At 42.4% G+C, this 22,791-nt stretch overlaps 1 protein-coding gene across 6 annotated transcripts in view; it reads right to left on the minus strand.

The window, feature by feature from the left end:
* Positions 1-442: 442 nt before the first annotated feature.
* LOC137020325 (adhesion G protein-coupled receptor A3) overlaps positions 443-22,791 on the minus strand; it is a 186,753-nt gene continuing 164,404 nt past the window's right edge. For 5 of the 6 annotated variants that reach the window (XM_067385692.1, XM_067385691.1, XM_067385690.1 and 2 more), the window contains 5 exons: positions 21,299-21,422; positions 18,098-18,249; positions 15,182-15,205; positions 3,602-3,697; positions 443-2,053 (listed from right to left, as the gene is read on the minus strand). In XM_067385692.1, the coding sequence (XP_067241793.1) occupies positions 871-2,053; positions 3,602-3,697; positions 15,182-15,205; positions 18,098-18,249; positions 21,299-21,422 (1,579 nt within the window). In that variant the 3' untranslated portion in view covers positions 443-870. The remainder of the gene's footprint in view (positions 2,054-3,601; positions 3,698-15,181; positions 15,206-18,097; positions 18,250-21,298; positions 21,423-22,791) is intronic. The other variant, XM_067385689.1, reaches the window with a different exon arrangement.

Consider the following 22,791-nt stretch of genomic DNA (forward strand, 5'->3'; position numbering starts at 1 on the left):
ACATATACATGTATATACATGAAAATATAAAAATAAACTGTTGTATGCTCACATTTCGGTGTAATTAATTAATTATTACCTGAAAAAATAAAACTAAAACACACACACACACATATATATACACACACACACACACAGTATATTAGTGGTATCAAACAAGTAATTGCAATTAATCGCATCCAAAATAAAAGTTTGTTTACATTGTACTGTATATATATACATATATATATATAAATATACATATAAATTTATATTTATATGTGTGTATTTATAATTATACACATTACACACATATTATGTAAACAAACTTTTATTTTGGATGCGATTAATTGCAATTACTTGTTTGATACCACTAATATACTGTGTGTGTGTATATTATATATATATATATATATATATATATATATATATATATATATATATATACACATATACACACACACACACACACACAGTACAGAAACCAGGCAATGCCTACCGCACATATGATTTCCATAAATTTTTAACGGCTTTGTGCTAATTAAATCACTGAAATTATTTAACATAATTGTATGTATGTATATACAGTACATTTTGTGTAAGTATATATTTCCGAACATTTTTTGTGCATACGGAACTTGATAAATCATCTATAGAAATATTTTGTAAACTGTCGTAACTTTTGCAAACATTCACGTTTAGAATCATTGTATGCACGTCTTTATAAATGAGGCCCCAGGTTATTTTGTTCTTGCGTTTGTACGATCCGAGGGAGCAAATGCAAACATCCTGTACAATGAACAATGCAGGAGAGAGCTAATGAATCTTGGGATGGTACTAAAAAAGTTCCTTTCTTAAATCCTAGGGTTGGAGTTCGGTCGAGCCCTTGAACTACACGGTAGTTTCGTTTCTCCAGGGTCCCGTGCGTATATTCCCCGTGCTGTCGGAGGGGTAGAGCGCGCTTCCCTTGAGAATGCCGTTCTGATTGGGCAGCGATTGTCTGCGAGCATGCAACTCGATGTGGGTGTGATGGAGATCGTCCTCTGCCGTCTTCCCGCACCCGCACAGAAAGGTCTCGCCCGTGTCCGGCGGATTCAGAAGCTCGTCCTTGGCGCAGCACACGTGGTGGTGGCAAAGCGCGAGCGCTTCGTGGTGGCAAACGTGGTGCGCTTCGTGAGCGAGGTGGCAGATGTGGCTGTGCGGGCTGTTGGTGCGCGAGCTGTGCGCGCTCGCGCCGTCAGCACCGGAGGGAATCCGAAAGGCCAGTTCCCTTTCCCGATGCCGTCTCGCTTTAGTCCTGACGGGCTTCAAGCAGCGATGCAGATGCACGGCAGGTCTGTATCCTTCGGGGTCGGCATGGAGCAGCACACGCGGGGTGGTTTCGTCCTCCAGAAGCTGCTGCGTGTGCAGGGCGGCGCAGCACGGCGAAACCGGCGTCAGGCAGGTCACGTGATTCTGGCACGCACAGTGCGAGTGGCTCAGAATCGATTTCCCCGGACAAAGCGCATCCGAATGGCAGTGGCTGTGTGTGTCGCCATTCACGTTGACTTTGGGCCGGCTGTGTGCGTGACAAGCCTTATTATTCGGGCGTCGTCCAGGACAGCACGCGCACCAGCAGTGCCACACGTCGTCGCGTTTTGCACAGTGGTGAATGAGTACGAACAACCCGAGCGTGACAGAAAACGCCCCGTAAAGGCAGCTGAAGATCATATCCAGAAAGTGACCCTGTGTTACCGCCAGAGCGCCGAACGTCCACGTGGTGACAAACAAAAACAGCGTGAAGGCGGCGGTCCGCAGCTGAGCCTTGAACGAGTGCTCGTTGGCCAGCATAGAGGGGTTGATCAGACCCGGGCAGCCGCCGTGGCACTGGCCGCCGCCGTCAGTCCCCGGCTCGCCCTGGTGGACGTCAGCCAGCCTCTGCTGCTCCTCGCTCATGGCCTTCAGCTCGTACTTCCTCTCGGGGTGTTTGCGCAGCTGGATGAAGGTGCACAGGAAGTAGATGCAGGTCACCAGGACGATGAAGGCCACGGGCCCATAGAACGCACCTAGACTGGGCTCCCACGCCATCCAACAGCTGCAAAGACAATGAAAGCAAAATGGACAATATTCGCAGTATTCATTATAAATGATTTATCTGTGAACATCATTATTGTTTTAAAGGGGTCATGAATTGAGAAATTAACTTGAGCTTTTGATATATAAGAAGTCATTGCACTATAAGAAAATCCTGTAAGTTTTAGAACTGAAAACGTCCTTGTTAGTCCAATAAAAGCTTTGATTAACACCAGACCCAGTGAACGACCAATCCTGAAATGTGCCTATAGATTGGTGAAACTCCGCCTCCACAGAAGAAATCAACGCCTACTTCATCGTTCCAATGTTAGCCCCGCCCACTGGTGTGTTAGTGAGATGAGGAGGAGAGAAGAGCGATACAGGACTAAAATAACATTACCTTTCAAAGGATCCTAATGCAGGAATATGATTATTTATTTTCAACAATGTGAATGTCTCAGTTGAGCTTTATTTATTTGTATTCGGTACATTTCACTGTGGATTCTTTGGTAAATCAATCGCATTTCGGACTTTAGACTTTTACGATATGGACTTGACAGTAATGCAACAACATGTCAGTAACTGTGTTCATTCTAATGCCTGATCTGATATTAATGATCCATGTACAGTTAGATGATCTTTGTCTGTGTGTCAGTAAATCAAACCAGTGACTGAACGCTCAACTTCACCTTGTTTCTCTTTGTAGGATGAAAATAATCTGTTATTTAAACGGTGATTAAATTATATATAGAAAGCGATCAAAGAGCGTTCCCTTTACAATCACTGGAGTTTATCAGTGACTGAGCTCTGGACCCGCACCAAAACTCATGTTTTATTCAATGAATCTCTTAATTACATCGAGTTTGCACTGTTAGTTATAATGAAAGCATGTGTTAGTGTGCAGAAATTGAGTTGCAATGATGAGATCACTGCTTTCATGAGCCCAACAACACCCATCGACTACAATGTTCATCACTGCAACCTTTCATGTCAGAGAGTAATACTTAGCTATTTCATAGGCAAAGATGTCAGCCAATCATAGCAGTGGACGTATACATTGAAGTTTCACAACAGACACGCCCCTTAAAACAGAGCTTTCAAATTAGAGGGCTAAAATAAAAGGGCCTTTTATTTCTAAATTATGACAATTTTTGATGTAAAAATCATACTAACATTATAAGTGCACCTAGGAAACATTATAAAACAATAAAACAACGCAGTTTATGAGCCCTTTAAATTCATGTTTCTATTAATTTTGAATAAGAATATCTTCCCCTCCCTCTTGCAGTGACATCTCTTCTCTTCTCTGATGATGAGGGCGGGGCAACCTGTCACTCACATAAGATCCACCAATAGCAGACCTCAACCATCCAATCAATTCCCCACAGACAAAATCAAGCCCCGCCCTACATTTGTTCTTCTTCCAGAAGCCGTTTCACTCAGATATACTATCTAACTGATGAACTCCACATTTAGTATGGAGTATGTTACTCTGAGCATCTCAAGTATATGACAGAGTGTCACTCAAACCTGTAAAAGAACATATAAGATTGATTTAGTTGCTACTTACACCGGCGTCTGCTCTCCACTGCCGTAGTTCTCGATGTTGATGGCTGCTGTGATGCCGCATATGATGAAGGGAACTCCTCCACTGATTAAATAAAACCTGCAGACACAAAACACACAAACAAATGATCATATTCACTCGTTCTTGATGTGGCTTCACAATGTTGAAGCTAAAAATACAGCATCTGATTTCAACAGTGAAGAGAGTGTTTTATGAGTGATATATTTGAACTGTCAGGACTGTTTGAGGGAAGCATTAAACACAAAGGAAAATCAGGATAAGAGTGATGTAGGAACCCAAAGCCAACCTAGAGGAAAGACAAAATGAGAAATAGACAAGAAAACGTGCACAATATGCACTCCAGAAAGACAAACTCAACACAAGTATACAGAAGTGAATGTACTGTGGTGATGTTAAACTCCAGGACTCAAGGGGGTGCTAGAGTTTCCTTCAAATGTCTACAGTGTTTGTGTTTACAGTGTTAACATGTTTATAATGTTAACTAACTTTAACTTGCTCTGCAAATTTATCTTCAAACTGTGCATCCTCCATGATGTTAGTTTTTCATTAAGAGGTTTTAGTAAAAATATCTGCATCTGCTTTTGATGCATCAGCGTTATCATTAACTAAAACTACAAAAATAACAAAGCTGACATACTAGTATAAAATATGAAATTTGATGAAAATGAAACTGAACGAAAATTAGAAGTTCAAGTACAATACTAACTGAAATTAAACAAAAACTGAAATAAAAATGACTATTTAGAAATGAAAAATGACAAAATCACATTACTAAAAATTAAACTGATATGAAACCTGAAATATAAAAGCAAAAGCTAATTCAAAATATTAATCAACTATTATAATAATAATAACAATGTTAATAATTACTAAAATAACACTGATGTATGCATTTAAATGAATGTAATTCAATACTGTAGTTACATTTTTAGAAATATATATAAAAAAGGGAAAAATCAAATAATAAAATTACTAAAAATGAAACAAATGAAACCTGAAATATAAAAGCAAAATCTAATTTGAAATATTAACAAACTAAAATAATAATAACTAAAATAACAGATGCATTTAAATGAACGTAATTAAATGTCATAGTTAAATATTTAGAAATATTAAATAAATACGGAAAAATTACAAAATCACATACAGAATTACTGAAAATTAAACTGAAATGAAACCTGAAATATAAAAGCAAAAGGTAATTTGAAATATTAATAAGCTAAAATAATAATAATTGGTAAAATGACACTGAAGCATTTAAATTAACGTAATTAAATATCATAGTTAAATATTTAGAAATGTTTTTTTTTTTTAAAAAACTAAGGAAAAATGATAAAATCACATAACAAAATTACTAAAAATTAAACTGAAATGAAACCTGAAATATAAAAGCAAAAGCTAATTTGAAATATTAATAAGCTAAAATAATAATAATTGCTAAAATAACACTGAAGCATTTAAATGAACGTAATGAATTATCATAGTTAAATATTTAAAAAAAAAAAAAACCTAAGGAAAAATGATAAAATCACATAAAATTACTAAAAATTAAACTGAAATGAAAACTGAAATATAAAAGCAAAAGCTAATTCAAAATACTAATAAACTATAATAGTAATTACGAAAATAACACAGATGCATATAAATGGACATAATGAAATATAGTTCTTCAATGCATTTAAGGAAAAGGGTGAAAAACATGCATTTTAACTGTATTTTACTACTTTTCTTAAACATTTTGAATCTATTAGACTACAGTGACTGTTTGGTTAAAATTTAAATTATTTAAGAGCAAATACATGAATATATCAAACATCTTCAAAAGGTGAAAAAGAGAGGGACGAGAGAGAGAGAGGGTGTGTTAAAGTGCTGTCACATCCTGATAGAGGTGCTTCTTTCATGGGACCGTATGTCTCCTAATGTAGCCATCATTCTGCACACACACACACAGTTTCACGACCTCTTCTCCTCTTTTTCCCGTTTTCAGACTTAATCTTCTCGCCCTGCTGTTTACCGCCCACATTCACTGAGCTACAAAATGGCAGACTGAAGACGGTGAAGTTCAAGCACAACAATCATCAGTTATAAATGGACCTCCTTCTGCCGCGACACGAACACAACAAAACATTACAGAGCAGAGCACATGACATTTAACATGGGTGTTTCAAAGCACAACCTCCATGAGACTCCAGGATTACTTCATCTAAACAATAATAAGGGTTAACATTGTCGTAAAGTTTCCAAAGTATGTAATCATTTAGTCTTTCTTTCTTGATTTTCATGTGAAGGTATTCGGCTCGTGGTGCTCTGACTGTCATGTCAGCTTTATTTCTATAGCGCTTTATACAATACAGATTGTTTCAGATTTGATTCAGTCAGTTCAGTGTTGATTCAGTTCGGTTCAATAACTGTGTGAAAAGTGAATGAGGACAGACTCTCCCATAATGCCTCTCTTCATGCACAGCTTCAGAATCACGTCCTCATGAATCACAACTGAAGACATTGAGAAATGGAGGAAGACTATGACCTGGTGGAAGGTCGCTTTGATAGGACGCCGGCACTGATGTGATTCAGCGTGTGTGTGTGTGTGGGAAATTGATTTCTCTCCATCGGCTCCTGTGACAGACGGCATTAAAGTCAATCACATGAGATCGGCCCGGCGAGCAAAGATACACCAGCGTCAGCACATTATCTGCTTTAAAAACGCCACACACACACACACACACACGCTCCCCAAAGGGAATGAACTACACACGTGCTCCTCGAAGAATAACATACAAGCAAATGACTGTAATTTCAGGCTGTGATTCAGGGCTGTTTTGACATCTCGATAGCATCCCAGTTCGTCTCTTCGGGGTTCGGCCGAGATTAAAACAGCCACCCTCTGTGTGCAGACATGCGGGTGTAGTCCAAACACGCTGCATAATTCATGAAATTATCCAACATTTTCAGCAAAAGCTGTTTGCCCTGTGATACAGTATGTAGCCGTTTATTAAACTAAAATCACCAAATCCTTGGAATCATCAAAGAAGACTTGTGCTTTTGAAAGAAGTCTCTTCTGCTCCCCTGCTTTTTTAAAATAAAAATAAAAAATACAGTAAAAATGTGAAATATTATTACAATTTAAAACAGCTGTTTTCTATGTGAATATATAGTAAACTGTAATTTATTCCTGTGATCAAAGCTGAATTTTCAGCATCATTACTCCAGTCTTCAGTGTCACATGATCCTTCAGATTATCATTCTAATATGATGATTTGATGCTCAAGAAACATTTCTGGTTATTATCAGTGTTGAAAACAGTTTTCAACAATGCAACAACATGTTGCTTCAGATTTTTGTGGAAACTGTGATACAGTACCATTCAAACTTTGGTGTAAACACGATTTTTTTTAAAGGAAATTAATACTTTTATTCATCAAGGATGCATTAAACTGATCAAAAGTGAAATTAAAGACTATTTCGAATGCTGTTCTACTGAACTTTCTATTAATCAAAGAATAGATAATCAGAAATGTTGAGCATCAAATCATCATAATAGACTGATTTCTGAAGGATCATGTGACACTGAAGACTGGAGTAACGATGCTGAAAATTCAGCTTTGATCACAGGAATAAATTACACTTTAACATATATTCACATAGAAAACAGCTATTTTAAATTCTAATAATATTTCACATTTTTTACTGTATTTTTGATCAAATAAATGCATCTATCTATCTATCTATCTATCTATCTATCTATCTATCTATCTATCTATCTATCTATCTATCTATCTATCTATCTATCTATCTATCTATCTATCTATCTATCTATCTATCTATCTATCTATCTATCTATCTATCTATCTATCTATCCAGATAGCATTGAACAATTTGGAGTCTGTAAGATTTTTTAATGTTTTTTGAAGAAGTATCTTCTCCTCAAGGCTGCATTTTTTGACAAAAAAAAAATACAGTAAAAAAAAAACGTAGAAATTTTGAAATATTATTACAATGTAAAATAGCTGTTTTTTATCTGAATATATGTTAAACTGTAATTTATTCCTGTGATGAAAGCTGGATTTTCAGCATCATTACTCCAGTCTTCAGTGTCAATCATTCTAATATTAAGAATTAATATAAGCGTAAATACTTCTTCATTGGGCTCCTAATGTACGTGATGTGTGCATTGCAGGCAAAAAGTCACTTGATCATGATCACAACTAGTCCACAAGTGGCATGGATGGGTCAAACTGTTCCATACAGAGCAAACAACTCATGCAGTCGGATATCAGCACTTCTGGTCATGCTGAATCAAAGCGATCGTTGCGCTGCGACCTCTCTCTCAGCTGCACCACTGCGTCTGCGACCTTCATCACACCTGCAGTGTTTACAGAGGATCTGCTGACTAATGGGCTGAAAACAAGCTGACTATTAACCGTAATAGCAGAACAACAGTCATAACAAACAATGCTATAATGCTTTTTACTGTATTATTGTAGCAACTTTTTAAAGTATTTTAGGCAAGACACTTCAGAAAAAAACATTGTTTTATCATGTACCGGTCAGTTTTGGTCTATTTGGCTTCCATAACTTCTTTCAGAGTAGTGGAAAGAAAACATGCAAAATACATATTTAAGTGTTTATTTTATTGAACTTTATCTGTTTGCATCTGTAGATTTCAGTTACAATACATATTTTTTGTGTCAGAAATCGTCTCGGTTACAAAGGTAACCCTCGTTCCCTGAAGGAGGGAACGGAGACGTACGTCGGACAGACCGACGAATAGGAATCTCGCCAGAGAAGCCAATCTACTTCGAGTGTAACTAAACGAGCCAATGCACATTGGCATGCAATCATCTGCATCAGCTGCTCACCTCGCAGCGCGGGTATATAATGAGCAGCAGGTGCGTTGCATCTTCAGGTTTTCGCTGAGGAGCCGAACCAAGCAGGCGGCAGCACAGCAGGACAACAACTGTGGCGACGGGACGTACGTCTCCGTTCCCTCCTTCAGGGAACGAGGGTTACCTTTGTAACCGAGACGTTCCCATTCAGTCGGTCACGTTTCGACGTACGTCGGACAGACCGACGAATAGGAATCCCTACCAAAGCGCCACAGGAGCTGCCCTCCTCCAGCGCTCTGTTGTAAGCCACCTGAACCCCCTTGCCTGCGGACGGTGGGACAGGGCTAACACACAGAGAGGGTCGATCACTGTTGTTCCAAAACCCATTCAGTGAGACTATTGGATAACGCTGGGAAAGCGTAACCTTCGTTTGAAGGAACGCTGCGGAAGCCACATCCTTCCCCGAAGGAGTTATGTGGAGAAGTACATATGGACTAACCCTGTAGGGCTGTGCTACATATGGAAGAACTGGGGTGACTCCAACTCGATAGAGATGGGTTCTCCCAGAGGGAAAGACACGGGCTTCGTTTAAGAGCAGCCGTGGAAAAGCCATATGGGATCCCCGTAGGGTCACACATATGGAACCCAGCCCAAATCCGGTTCTCAAGGATACAACGGAGTATAGGCCTGGCGCCAGACGCTCCGCCACGTCGGCTGCCGAAGGGTAACCGGAGGACTCAACAGGGTCTGCCCGTAGGGACTCTCTGGAGAATAGAACGCGCATGTAGCGCAGCAAGCCGACACTAAGCCGGGGCCTCTCCGTGCCTCTGACCTGAGGCGAGAACACGGGAGGAGACCGGCTCGACACGAAGGCTATAGTATCTAGCGAACGTGTTAGGGTGTCGCCCAGCCCGCAGCTCTACAAATGTCTGTTAGCGAGGCGCCACGAGCCAGCGCCCAGGAGGATGCCACACCTCTCGTGGAGTGAGCATGCAACCTGAGCGGGCAGGGCACGCCCTGAGCTTGGTAAGCCAGGGCGATGGCATCCACTATCCAGTGGGCCATCCTCTGCTTGGAGACAGCCTTTCCCTTCTGCTGGCCTCCGTAACAGACAAAGAGCTGGTCTGAGGTCCTGAAGCTTCGAGTTCTGTCTATGTACAGTCGCAAGGCGCGAACTGGACAGAGCAAAGCCAGGGCTGGGTCTGCCTCCTCCGAGGGCAGCGCTTGCAGGCTCACTACCTGGTCCCTGAAGGGAGTGGTAGGAACCTTGGGCACATAGCCAGGCCGGGGTCTTAGTACCACATGGCTATCACCCGGCCCGAACTGTAGGCACGATTCGTCGACCGAAAATGACTGCAGGTCCCCTACCCTCTTGACGGAGGCCAATGCCACCAGCAGCAAAGTCTTCATAGACAGAATCTTTAAGTCTGCTGACAGCAAAGGCTCAAAGGGAGCAATCTGGAAGTGCTCTGAGCACCAGAGTAAGGTCCCAAGAGGGTATGGAGGGGGGACGAGGAGGATTTAACCGTCTCGCCCCCCTAAGGAACCTGACGACCAGGTCGTGCTGACCAACAGATTTGCCATCTATGTGGTCGTGGTAAGCGGAGATAGCAGCAGAATGGACTTTGAGGGTGGAGGGGGACAGCCTACGCTCCAACCCCTGCTGCAAGAAGGAAAGCACAACACCGATCGAGCATCTTCGGGGTCTTCCCCGGCGAGAAGAGCACCACTCGACGAACAGGTTCCACTTCGAGGCGTAAGCACGGCTCGTAGACAGTGCGCGAGCCGAAGTGATGGTGTTAAGTACCTCGGGGTAAGTCACCTAGAACCTCCGCGTCCCGTCCAGGGACCAGACATGGAGTTTCCGGAGGTCTGGACGCGGGTGCCAAAGAGTGCCCCGTCTCTGAGAAAGAAGGTCGTTCCTCAGAGGAATGGGCCAGGGAGGGGCTGTCGCGAGGAGTGAGAGTTCTGGGAACCAGGTCCGGTTGGGCCAGTAAGGCGCAATCAGCAAGACCTGCTCCTCGTCCTCCCTGACTTTGCACAGAGTCTGTGCAAGTAGGCTCACTGGGGGAAACGCATATTTGCGCAGGCCCCGGGGCCAGCTGTGTGCCAGTGCGTCTGTCCCGAGTGTTCCCCCGGTCAGAGAGTAAAACAACTGGCAGTGGGAGGTTTCTGGTGAGGCAAACAGGTCTACCTGAGCCTCTCCGAACTCTCTCCAGATCAGCTGAACCACCTGGGGGTGGAGTCGCCATTCTCCTGGCAGCGCAGCTCGTGATAGCTCGTCGGCCACACGGTTGAGCACACCGGGGACATGAGTGGCGCGGAAGCGACCTCAGAAACTTCCGACTCCACAGGAGGAGATGGCGGGCGAGTTGCGACATGCGACGGGAGCGTAGACCACCTTGATGGTTGATGTACGCAACGGTCGCAGTGTTGTCCGTACGGACCAGTACATGCTTGCCCCGTAGCAGGCCTTTGAGGCGGCTCAGAGCAAGGCGTACTGCCAGCAACTCGAGGCAGTTGATGTGCCAATGCAGATGGGGTCCCGTCCAAACCCCTGACACTGCATGCCCGTTGTACGTGGCACCCCAGCCGGTGGCAGAAGCATCTGTGAACACCACAGCATGCCGGGACACCTGTTCTAAGGGCACTCCTGCCCGAAGAAACAAGGGGTCCGACCACGGACTGAAGGTTCGGCGGCACTCCTGAGTGATTGACACCCGGAACGTGCCACGCTGCCACGCCCATCTCGGGACTCGGCCGTGAAGCCAGTGCTGAAGCGGTCTCATATGAAGCAGACCGAGCGGTGTTACAGCCGCAGCAGCCGCCATATGCCCCAGGAGCCTCTGAAAGAATTTCAGTGGGACCGCTGTCCTGCCGTTGAACGTATTCAGGCAGTTCAACACTGACCGAGCACGTTCCTCTGTGAGGCGTGCTATCTGCTCGACCGAATCCAACTCCATACCGAGAAAAGAGATCCTCTGCACCGGGGCGAGTTTGCTCTTTTCCCAGTTGACCTGAAGCCCCAACTGGCTGAGGTGTCTGAGCACCAAATCCCTGTGTTCGCACAACTGATCCCGGGACTGTGCTAAAATGAGCCAGTCGTCGAGATAGTTGAGAATGCGAACACCCTGTTCTCTCATGGGAACAAGGGCTCCCTCCACGACCTTCGTGAAGACGTGGGGAGACAGGGCCAGCCCGAAGGGTAGGACTCTGTACTGATATGCCCGACCTTCGAACGCGAACCGCAGGAAAGGCCTGTGTCGCGGAAGGATCGAGACATGAAAGTACGCGTCCTTCAGGTCGATCGCTGCAAACCAATCCCGGGGACGGACGCATTCGAAAATGCGTTTCTGCGTGAGCATCTTGAACGGTAGCTTGTGAAGGCTCCGATTCAAGACGCGCAGATCCAGGATCGGTCGTAACCCGCCGCTTTTCTTGGGTACAATGAAGTAGGGACTGTAGAACCCTGACCTCATATCGGCTGGAGGGACCGGCTGTATCGCATCCTTCGCCAGTAGGACTGCGATCTCCGCACGCAAGACAGGGGCATCGACATCTTTCACTACAGTGAAGTGGACACCCCTGAACCTGGGGGGACGCCGGGCGAACTGAATCGCATAGCCGAGCCTGATGGTCCGAATGAGCCAGCGGGACGGACTGGTGAGCGCTAACCAGGCCCCCAGAGACCGTACCAGCGGGACCAGAGGAACCACAGGCGCACCCGCAGCGGGGCAGCGAGGTGGAACGCAGGGACGCGGCCCGGGGGGCTCTCTCTGCGAGGCGGCCCGACGCGGCGTCACAGTGTGCTGTGCAACACTTACCTGCTTCCACGGGTGGACAGAGGGAGCAGTCGAGGCTTTGACTGCCTGCTGCTCGCTGCTGTCCGCTGGCGAGAGAAGAGGGGGATGAGAGTGGTGAGGTTCTTGCCCTCCCACTGCTCTCCGAGCCCTCTTCGGACCCGGAGATAGAGGAAACTGCTCTTTTATTGAGAATTTGGGTACCGCTGGCTGTTGGGCCAGCGGCGGAACAAAAACAAAAGGAAACAAAAAGATTTTCCACCCGGCCCTCCTCCGGGGGGAAGGAGCGGTGCGGTCACCACCTCCTGTAGAGCAGTCCTCTCCATCTCCGGGTCGCCCGTCCTAGGGCCGCTTGGACTTGGCCTTGCCACCCTTCTTCTTGGGGGGTGGCGGGGACGGGCTGGGCGCCCCGACCGCGACCGGCTCCACGGCGCCGCTTAGCCGGAGGCTGCTGCTGCTGGGGCGCGGGAGCGGGGCGGCCGCAGGGGGCGCCCTCGGCGACGAGCAGTCTGAGGTGCTGCGGGCGGTGGTGGAGCAGCAGCTGACCGCCTCGGCAGGATATGACTGATGGCCTCAGACTGCTTTTGTACAGTCGAGAACTGTTGGGCAAAGTTCTCGACCGGGTCGTCGAAGAGGCCGGTCTGGGACACGGGGGAATTAAGAAACCTGACCTTGTCGGTATCCCTCATGTCCGCGAGACACAGCCAGAGATGGCGCTCCTGGACCACAAGTGTGGACATCGCACGACTCCACTGACCGCGCCGTAACCTTCGTCGCACGAAGCGCGAGGTCCGTCGCGGCACGAAGTTCCTGAAGAACTTGTGGGTCATGACCACCCTCGTGCAGATCCCTCAGTGCCTTGGCCTGATGGACCTGCAACAACGCCATAGCGTGTAGGGCAGAGGCAGCTTCCCCACAGGCCTGGTAAGCCTTGCCGGTAAGATCCGACGAGTGCTTACAGGCCCGGGAAGGGAGAGACGGCTCCCCCCGCCAGGTGGAGTTAGGGCACAGTTGCATAGCAACGGCCCGTTCCACAGGGGGTATGCGCGTATAACCCTTCGCTGCCCCGCCGTCAAGGGTGGTGAGGGAGGAGGACCCACCGACACGGTTTCGGGCAGTAAAAGGTGCCGTCCACGTGCCAGTGAGCTCTTCATGCACCTCCGGGAAGAAAGGCACTGGGGTGGGGGGCTGAGAACCAGCCCTTGCCACCCCGAGATACCAATCGTCCAACCTCGAGGGCTCGGGACACGGTGGAGGATTCCACACGAGCCCGACCCTGTTGGCGGCCCGGGAAAGCATAGCCATCATTTCCGGGTCTGAATCGGGCACAGTTGTCACTCCCGAGGGAGGCAGCTGCGCCGAATCGTCATCCGCGGAAGTATCAGGCTCACCCTCCGATGCAGCGATCGACATCCGGTCATCCTGGGGAGCTCCGAAGGATACGGATGGTACACACCTCTGGGGTGGTCCACCACGCTCCCGGCAGCTCTACTGGCTGCGGAGTGCAGGAGGGATGAGGGTTCCTAGGGGGTTGGTTCCCCGAAGGAAGCGCGCTCACCGTGATCCTCAGGTCACCAGTGCCGCTGCCCGAAGCAACCCTCTGAGGAGGATTGGAACGAGGCAACGGCACCGGGACTCCGCCTTGCAGGAACTGGAGTCTAGACCGCAACTCCGCGACGGTCATCATCCCACAATGGGTACATGACTCGTCCACAAACGCCGCCTCAGCGTGCCTTAAGCCCAAGCACGCGATACAGCGTTGGTGACCATCCCGGGGCGCCAGGTAACGACCGCATTCAGCAGCACACAAGTAGAACGACATCTTTAAAAAGACGCGAACTACTCGTGTAAGCTCTTTCAAGGACTGACTCTTTTAGGTGCTGAAGCACGCAGGGGAATAGCCGCTGCAGCACAGACAGGGAATGTGCAGCCTGTCGTGTGCACTCTCTTTGCAGACGCTGCTCTTACCAGCTGTGAGAACAGCTTTTTAGCGCTCTTAAAGCGCACCGTCACCAGCCGTGAAAACGGCCTTCACGCTGATACACAGCTTAATTTGCTCAAATAAAAAAGGCAAAACACAAAGCAAAGAAGAAAAAATCGGCCCCGCTGCTGTGCTGTTCCTCCTGCACCGGACGAGAAGAGCAGTCAGAGAGAGAGCTGGCTCGTTGAAGTCCGTTCTTCAAACACTCGCTCGTAGAAACCACCGTGTTTGCAGTAGTTCGGCTCCGAAGCGAAAAGCTGAAGATGCAACGCACCTGCTGCTCATTATATACCCGCGCTGCGAGGTGAGCAGCTGATGCAGATGATTGCATGCCAATGTGCATTGGCTCGTTTAGTTACACTCGAAGTAGATTGGCTTCTCTGGCGAGATTCCTATTCGTCGGTCTGTCCGACGTACGTCGAACGTGACCGACTGAATGGGAACTCCACTTCAGCAGCTTTACGCACTCCAAACTTTACAGTTTTATTCATATCTATATTCTGAAGGTTTGTTCATATATAATTTGCCTGATTTATAGAACATTTTATTCCTAAAAACATGGTGAAAATGCATGTTTTTTTCTGGTTGTTTTTTAAAGTATTTTCTGATTTCTGGAATGATAAAAATGGATATCCAAAACTGGCTTTATCAAGTGTTCAGATTTCAGTTTTGGAATTGTATGCAAACTAGTGCGTATTTAATTAGTGAATGCATGATTTGCATATTTAAATATAACATTTCAGAAAACTTGTAAATGTACTTTTTTTTTTGTTGTTGTTGTTGCATTTCTTAATTTAATTATTTAACTGATTACTGTTTACCCTATTTACTTGGGGTGTCTTGCCTGACATGACTTGAACTCAATTAATAGCATGTTAGTGTAAAAGGTAATTGATGTTCTATAAGCCTTTAAACACAGAAAACATGTTCAAATGAGGCTGCAACATGAACTTACGCTCGGCTAAAAGAGAAACTGCTTCTGAGAGAGAGAGAGAGAGAGAGAGGGAAGATGTGAGAGTGTAAAATAGATGTGCTGATCCAACCAACAATCAAGAAATAAAATGAACAGCAGGAGGTTTGAAGCATGAGAATTATTCTGAAGACAGATAAACGAAAAAACAATCACTCCGCTTGCAGTCGTAGAGCAGAATCACTCTGGAAAGAAACACGTTTCAATCAAACTCGTGGAAGTGCACATCACAGACGAGGAAAAACATTACTGAGCTATTGATCCATTTCATGGATACTTTCAGAATAGCACACTATTCTTATACTATACTATTATCTGCTGTACACTGTAGCCATAGCACACACATATGAATGCTTGCAATTACATTTAAAGAAATATTAGGCTTTTTCATGTTCTCTGTTAATTAAGAACCAAATTAATTGTAGAAAAGAGGCAGAACTGAAGTGTACACTGAGCATCGTGCTGAAGTGCTCCACGTCAGAGAGCTGAAGATTGTTCTGTCATTCTGGTTTACAGCGTCTGACTCACGTCTTACAGGCCAGACCGTTTCTGAACGCTTGCCGCCGAGAGAACACTATGTGACCTACTTTCAACACAATAAAACCCAAACATTCCACTCAGAAGTACTAAAAATCCCAGATTAAAAACTGTGAAGCACCAGTCATCATAGAACAAGCAGAAAAGATGTGTTATATATATATATATATATATATATATATATATATATATATATATATATATATATATGTATAGCAAAAGCAGCTGTGAAAATAAATCTGCATTGTTTATCCTTTTGATCTGTCATTCAAAAAATTCACAAAACTATAACCTTTTATTGAAGGAAAATAATTGAAAGTTGATGGGGGGGGGGGGTTCACATTATGAAATAATTTTTTTTCTCCAAAATGCCTGATGAGTTTGGAGAATACCTGACCAGAGATCAGAGATCATTCCTTCATGCAGAATCTCTCCAGATCCTTCAGATTCCCAGCTCCATGCTGGTGCTTCTTCTCTTCAGTTCACTCCACTCATTTTCTTTAGGGTTCAGGTCAGGGGACTGAGATGGCCGTGGCAGAAGCTTCATTTTGTGCTCAGTGACCCATTTTTGTGTTGGTTTTGATGTTTGTTTTGGATCATTGTCCTGATGGAAGATCCAACCACGGCCCATTACTGGATTTCTAGCAGAAGCGGTCAGGTTTTGATTTTTTATCTGTTGGTATTTGATAGAATCCATGATGCCATGTATCTGAACAAGATGTCCAGGACCTCCAGCACAAAAATAGGCCCACAACATGAAAGATCCAGCAGTATATTTAACCGTGGACATGAGGTACTTTTTATCCATGTGTGCGCCAAACCCATCTGGTGGGTTTGCTGCCAAAAAGCACTTGTTTTAGTTTCATCTGACCACAGAAGCCTGTGAAGTTCCAGTCTTGTCTGACAACTGAATATGCTGGAGATTGTTTCTGGATGAGAGCAGAGGATTTTTCTTGAAACCCTCCTGAACATCTTGTGGGGATGTAGGTGCTATTTGATCATTTTTTTTAGGCTTTCTGAGACTCAAGACTCAACTAATCTCTGCAGTTCTCCAGCTGTGATCCTTGGAGAGTCTTTGGCCACTCAAACTCTCCTCCTCACTTCACATTAGGACGATTTAGACACATGTCCTCTTCTAGGCAGATTTATAACATGTTTAGTTGATTGGAACTTCTCAATTATTGCCCTGATGGTGGAAATGGGGATTTTCAATGTTTTAGGTATTTTCTTACAGCCACTTTCTATTTTGTGAAGCTCAACAATCTTTTGCTGCACATCAGAAATATATTCTTTGGTTTTACTCATTGTGATGAATGATTATGGGAATTTGGCCCTTGTGTTTCCTCATGTTTATATTCCTGTGGAACAGGAAGTCATGGCTGGACAATTTTATGCTCCTAAGCTAAAAAATGTAAATATGAATGGGAATATACTTCAGAGATATTTTACTCATAAGAATTTCTAGGGTGCCAATAATTGTGGCCAACATGTATTGAAGAAAAACATAATTTCATAATGTGAGTTTCCCCCCACTTTCAACTGTTTTCCTTCAATGAAAAGTTAGAATTTTGCGAATTTTTTGAATGAAAGATCAAAAGGATAAACAATGCAGATTTATTTTCACAGCCACCTTTGCTCATATTTACTAAGGGTGCCAATAATTATATATATATATATATATATATATATATATATATATATATATATATATATATATATACACACACACACACACACACACACACACACACACACACACACACACACACACACACATATATATACACATTATATATATATATATATATGTTAAAATGTATATACGCACAATACATTCCTCTAAATTGTTATTAAATGTACACAATTGTGTGTTAAACAACCAAAAACAGAACTCAACAATTCACAAACTATAAAACAAAGTAGTCCTACCTATAGACAGACATACCGCGGTATAAACGGTAACTTCCAAACTGACCAGCCCAAGGGTGAAGATAAATTCATCACACACTGATTAAATACACGCTGCTCTGCGATCTGACTCTTATTCTCTCTACGGGTGGTTAATTCACATGTTGAATTTCCCCTGAACACAAATTGATTGGGCTTATTAGCCTGACACTGACAGAAGGTTAACATGAAGGTTACAATCAACATCCCGACGCTGCATCTGTCTGTCTCATGTTTACTGACTGGATCTTCACTGTAAGAGGTTCATCTTGACAGATCATTTGCTCTTCAGACTAATGTCAAGCACCAAGTGGCTAATTTGTTCAAATTAACTCTGCAAGTGTCATAACCCGAGAACAACACGATGTCTCAATGAAACCTGGAGACGAGCATACGTGCGTTTGTGATGGTTCTTACCTCAGCATGGGTGATCTGGCGGGGTGAGGCGGCGCGTGGTCTCCGTCCTGTGCTTGCTGTGGCTTTTTGGTCACCTGTCTGTAGATGTTTCGTGCTGTTACGCCCAACCAGAGCATAGTGGACAGAGAAGAGTAATGCAACACGATCCCGACCTGAAACACACACAGACACACACAGCTGAGTGTTTGAGGCGCAAAACAATTCCAGATAAACAAAATGAGATGTTTTTTGATCATGCCATTTTTAGCAGCATATTAAGTACCATGTTAATACCATGGTACATGAATATGGTAAAACAAAAAATACTTTTATATTTGGCAAGGATGCATTAAATTGATCAAAAGTGGCTTAAAATGTTGCAATAGATTTTTGCTTCAAATAAATGCTGTTCTTTTACATTTTCTATCCATCAAAGAATCCTGAAAAAAAAAGAAAAAAGAAAAAAAAAGAATCTGTTTCCACAAAAATATGACTGTTTTCAACATTGATAATAATCAGAAATGTTTCTTGAGCAGCAAATATTAGCAGCATATTAGACTGATTTCTGAAGGATCATGTGACACTGAAGACTGCAGTAATGATGCTGAAAATTCAGCTTTGATCACTGAAATAAATTACACTTTACTATATATTCACATAAAAAACAGCTGTTTTAAATGGTAATAATATTTCACAATTTTTACTGTATTTTTGATCAAATAAATGCAGCCTTGCTGAGCAGAAGAGACTTCTTTCTAAAACATAAAATAAATATGTTAAAAACAAAAATCTTACCCACCCCCAAACTTATAACAGTAGATATATGAAACAATTTAGCAAAAGCAAATAAGATAGACATAAATGCCTCTTTAACAGCTTCGTTCAGTGATAATTTTGCCTTTGGTTGTCATCTATCAAATCAAACACATTAAACGCATCAGGTTGGATGACAGTAACATCAAATGTCATGTGTGTCTTATCACCATTAAACCTGATAATGAAACCCATAAAACAACTGAAATGGTTAGTGACTGATCTTAATAATCTCAAGGCCAATTAATCAGCCAGGCTAGTCTATCTAAATAAAAAAAAAACTCTAATAGTATCTTAATGATACTACAATAACACCGCAAAACACACACAGATCAACGTTAAGCTGAACATGCAACTATATACAGCTCCTGTCCCTCTGTCGTCGCATTATTTCGTTAATCTGTAATCTAAATGAAATGCTGCGCTGTCATATATTCAGCAGGAATCCCGGCTAAATATATTTTCTCTCATCCACTTACGCATCACTCTGTTTGCAGAGACAGCGAATAAAATAATCACATTTCCCCTGCGTTCTCGTCTGAGCGTTTGTCTGGGGAGCCGCGTGGGCTGTGAAAACAACATATATGTTCACAAACACTCATGTGAAATGATCCAGAAGAGAAAGATAAAGGGCAAAACTCCAAAGATCCATATCATCAGGAGACAATGATTGACAACGGATTCCCATTACACAGATTACACTTTCCCATGTCATCCATCACGCGGCCAAGGCCAATCAAATCCAGCGTCTCTACAGGCGGCTCTCTGAGATGAAACACATGAAGATGAATAAATATAAATCTGAGAACGACCTTGAGCCGCGACACTGAACCCCACAGAAAATCCCTGACAAACCCAGAGCCATTTGTCCAGAGCTTAACAACGTGTTCCAACCAGTACAACGTGATCAATCGCATGTAAATCTGCAGTGACCTTGACAGGTGATGAGCAAGATGCTTGGTCTTTATTTTCTTTCATTTCATTCCTGCTCCAAATAACTTATTTTATATATATACGCAATGGCAGTTGGAATAATACTTGGAATAATTAAGACTTTTTGATGATATAGTAAGAAGTCTTTTCTTCTCACCAACGCTGCATTTATTTGAAAATACAGTAAAAAAATTGAAATATTATTACAATTTAAAATAGCTGTTTTCTATGTGAATATATAGTAAACTGTAATTTATTCCTGTGATCAAAGCTGAATTTTCAGCATCATTACTCCAGTCTTCAGTGTCACATGATCCTTCAGAAATGTTTCTTGAGCAGCAAATCATCATATTAGAATGATTTCTGAAGGATCATGTGACACTGAAGACTGGAGTAATGATGCTGAAAATTCAGCTTTGATCACAGGGATAAATTACATACATGTATATATAAATACACACACATACATGTATTTATTTAAGAAATATGTATACATATATATTTACATAAAGTTTTAATTACATATAAATATTTTATATAGAAATATATTTTTGTTAAATATATACACGTTTGTGTATTTGTATATACATTATAAATATACACAGTACACACACATGTATAATGTAAACACAAACTTTTATTTCGGATGTGATTAATCACAATTAATCATTTGACAGGGCTAATGCAAATCTACTATAGGCCATAAAGTAAAAATCATGATTGGCTCATTATATCTGTCAGAATTGTAATATCAGTGCATATCTAGTGAATTTAGCACTCTCAAAAGTATGCATTATTACGTTATATAATGTTATTAAATTGTTAATAAATTACTGAATATGATTTGATTATGAGTCAAGGTAGCAAACAGGATTCAAATTCACATTCAAGGAAGTAGAATTAAAAAGTAATGAAATTCATATAAGTGTAGTTTTCAATATTGCATTTAATTTTTGCCTTCTATGTCTGAATATGTTTAAAAAGCTCTTATATACTGCAGCAGAGATTCATGTGAAGTCTGCAGGGTTCAGAGTCGAATCAAGACACACCAAGATATCACACTGACAAACCCACTGCACTTATATAAATGTACAGCGTCCCACTGACCCAAACTTTAACATCATCTTTATCTTTAGTCCATAATGTGGGATGAAATGCAGTCGTGCTACACAATGACTGAAGCCCTTTAGCGCTGCACACACATCCACATCCATCTGAAGGGACAAAAGCACCACTGAAAGCACCTGAAGGCACAACAGCATCTAAAGTGCAAATATATGATGATCTAAATAGATGACTTCAAGTCTGTAAAGCATTTTCATTAAGGTCAGAGGCCGTATGCATGAGGCACCAGAAACACGCTCCGTACACACCACTACACATGAATAATCGATTTTTAGGGGCGGCAATGTATTGAAAGAGTCTATCTGAGAGGGGGAGATAAAGAGAGCACAGATGAAAAGGCACGAGACTCACGGCCTGGCAGATGATGGGGTATTTGATTCGGTTGATGCCTCCGGCGAACACGGCGAACGTCAGGGCCGTGTGGAAGCAGAAGTTGAGAAGCATGTGCCATCCCTTCCGACTGATCCGGATTGTACTGGAAAAGCGGGATAAAACAGACACACACAACATATGGTCAACGTGTAAACCGGATTAAATCCCTAAATGTGCCTCTGAGTGCATAAGAGAGACATACAGGTCATCATAACACACCACAACAGAGCAGAAACACTGCAGACACGTGACATCAGAGGAGGGTTATAAAGATATTACTGACAACAGAAGAGGTCTGAGTATACATTTTTACTTTTATTTGTCTTTTATATTATAGTATATATGCTTTTTTAAAAATAAAAATAATAAAATATATATTAGAAAATACAATATGTCATAAAATACAATAAATTACAATATTTTAATGTTTTAAAAAAAATATTTTAGTACATATGTTTATATTTTTGTATTATAGATAAAATAAAATATATTATAAAATAAAAAGATAATATTAAAATATTAAATACATTTTTTGTTTATTATGTTTATGTTTTAGTATTTTTATTTTATTTTTTAAAATTAAATATATAATAAAATATAAATTAAAATTATATAATATAATTTATTTTATGTTTTCAAATTCTGTCCATTTTATCATTAAATTCAAACAATAAATGGCGTTTTGACGTTCTTAAATGTGACGTCAGATCGCTGTAATGCCTCAGTTCAGGAAGACTAGCAGATTGCGAGTCTTTTCTTCCTCTTCAATACAAGTTATACCTTGAAAAACATGCATGAACATCAAAGGTATGTTGAAAGATATAGTACAACTTACTGTAATTTATCATGTCTCATGTAATCACTTTATTTGTGTTTCAACCGCGGAAAGACGTCAATAAAACAGCTTTATATATATATACAAACCCGATTCCAAAAAAGTTGGGACACTGTACAAATTGTGAATAAAAACAGAATGCAATGATGTGGAAGTTTCAAATTTTAAAATATTTTATTCAGAATACAACATAGATGACATATCAAATGTATAATTTTAAGGGAAAAATAAGTTGATTTTAAATTTCATGGCATCAACACACCTCAAAAAAGTTGGGACAAGGCCATGTTTACCACAGTGTGGCATCCCCTCTTCTTTTTATAACAGTCTGCAAACGTCTGGGGACTGAGGAGACAAGTTGCTCAAGTTTAGGAATAGGGATGTTGTCCCATTCTTGTCTAATACAGGCTTCTAGTTGCTCAACTGTCTTAGGTCTTCTTTGTCGCATCTTCCTCTTTATGATGCTCCAAATGTTTTCTATGGGTGAAAGATCTGGACTGCAGGCTGGTCATTTCAGTACCCGGATCCTTCTTCTACGCAGCCATGATGTTGTAATTGATGCAGTATGTGGTCTGGCATTGTCATGTTGGAAAATGCAAGGTCTTCCCTGAAAGAAACGATGTCTGGATGGGAGCAT

Source organism: Chanodichthys erythropterus, chromosome 5 (genome assembly GCF_024489055.1).
Source record: "Chanodichthys erythropterus isolate Z2021 chromosome 5, ASM2448905v1, whole genome shotgun sequence".
NCBI classification, from domain to species: domain Eukaryota; kingdom Metazoa; phylum Chordata; class Actinopteri; order Cypriniformes; family Xenocyprididae; genus Chanodichthys; species Chanodichthys erythropterus.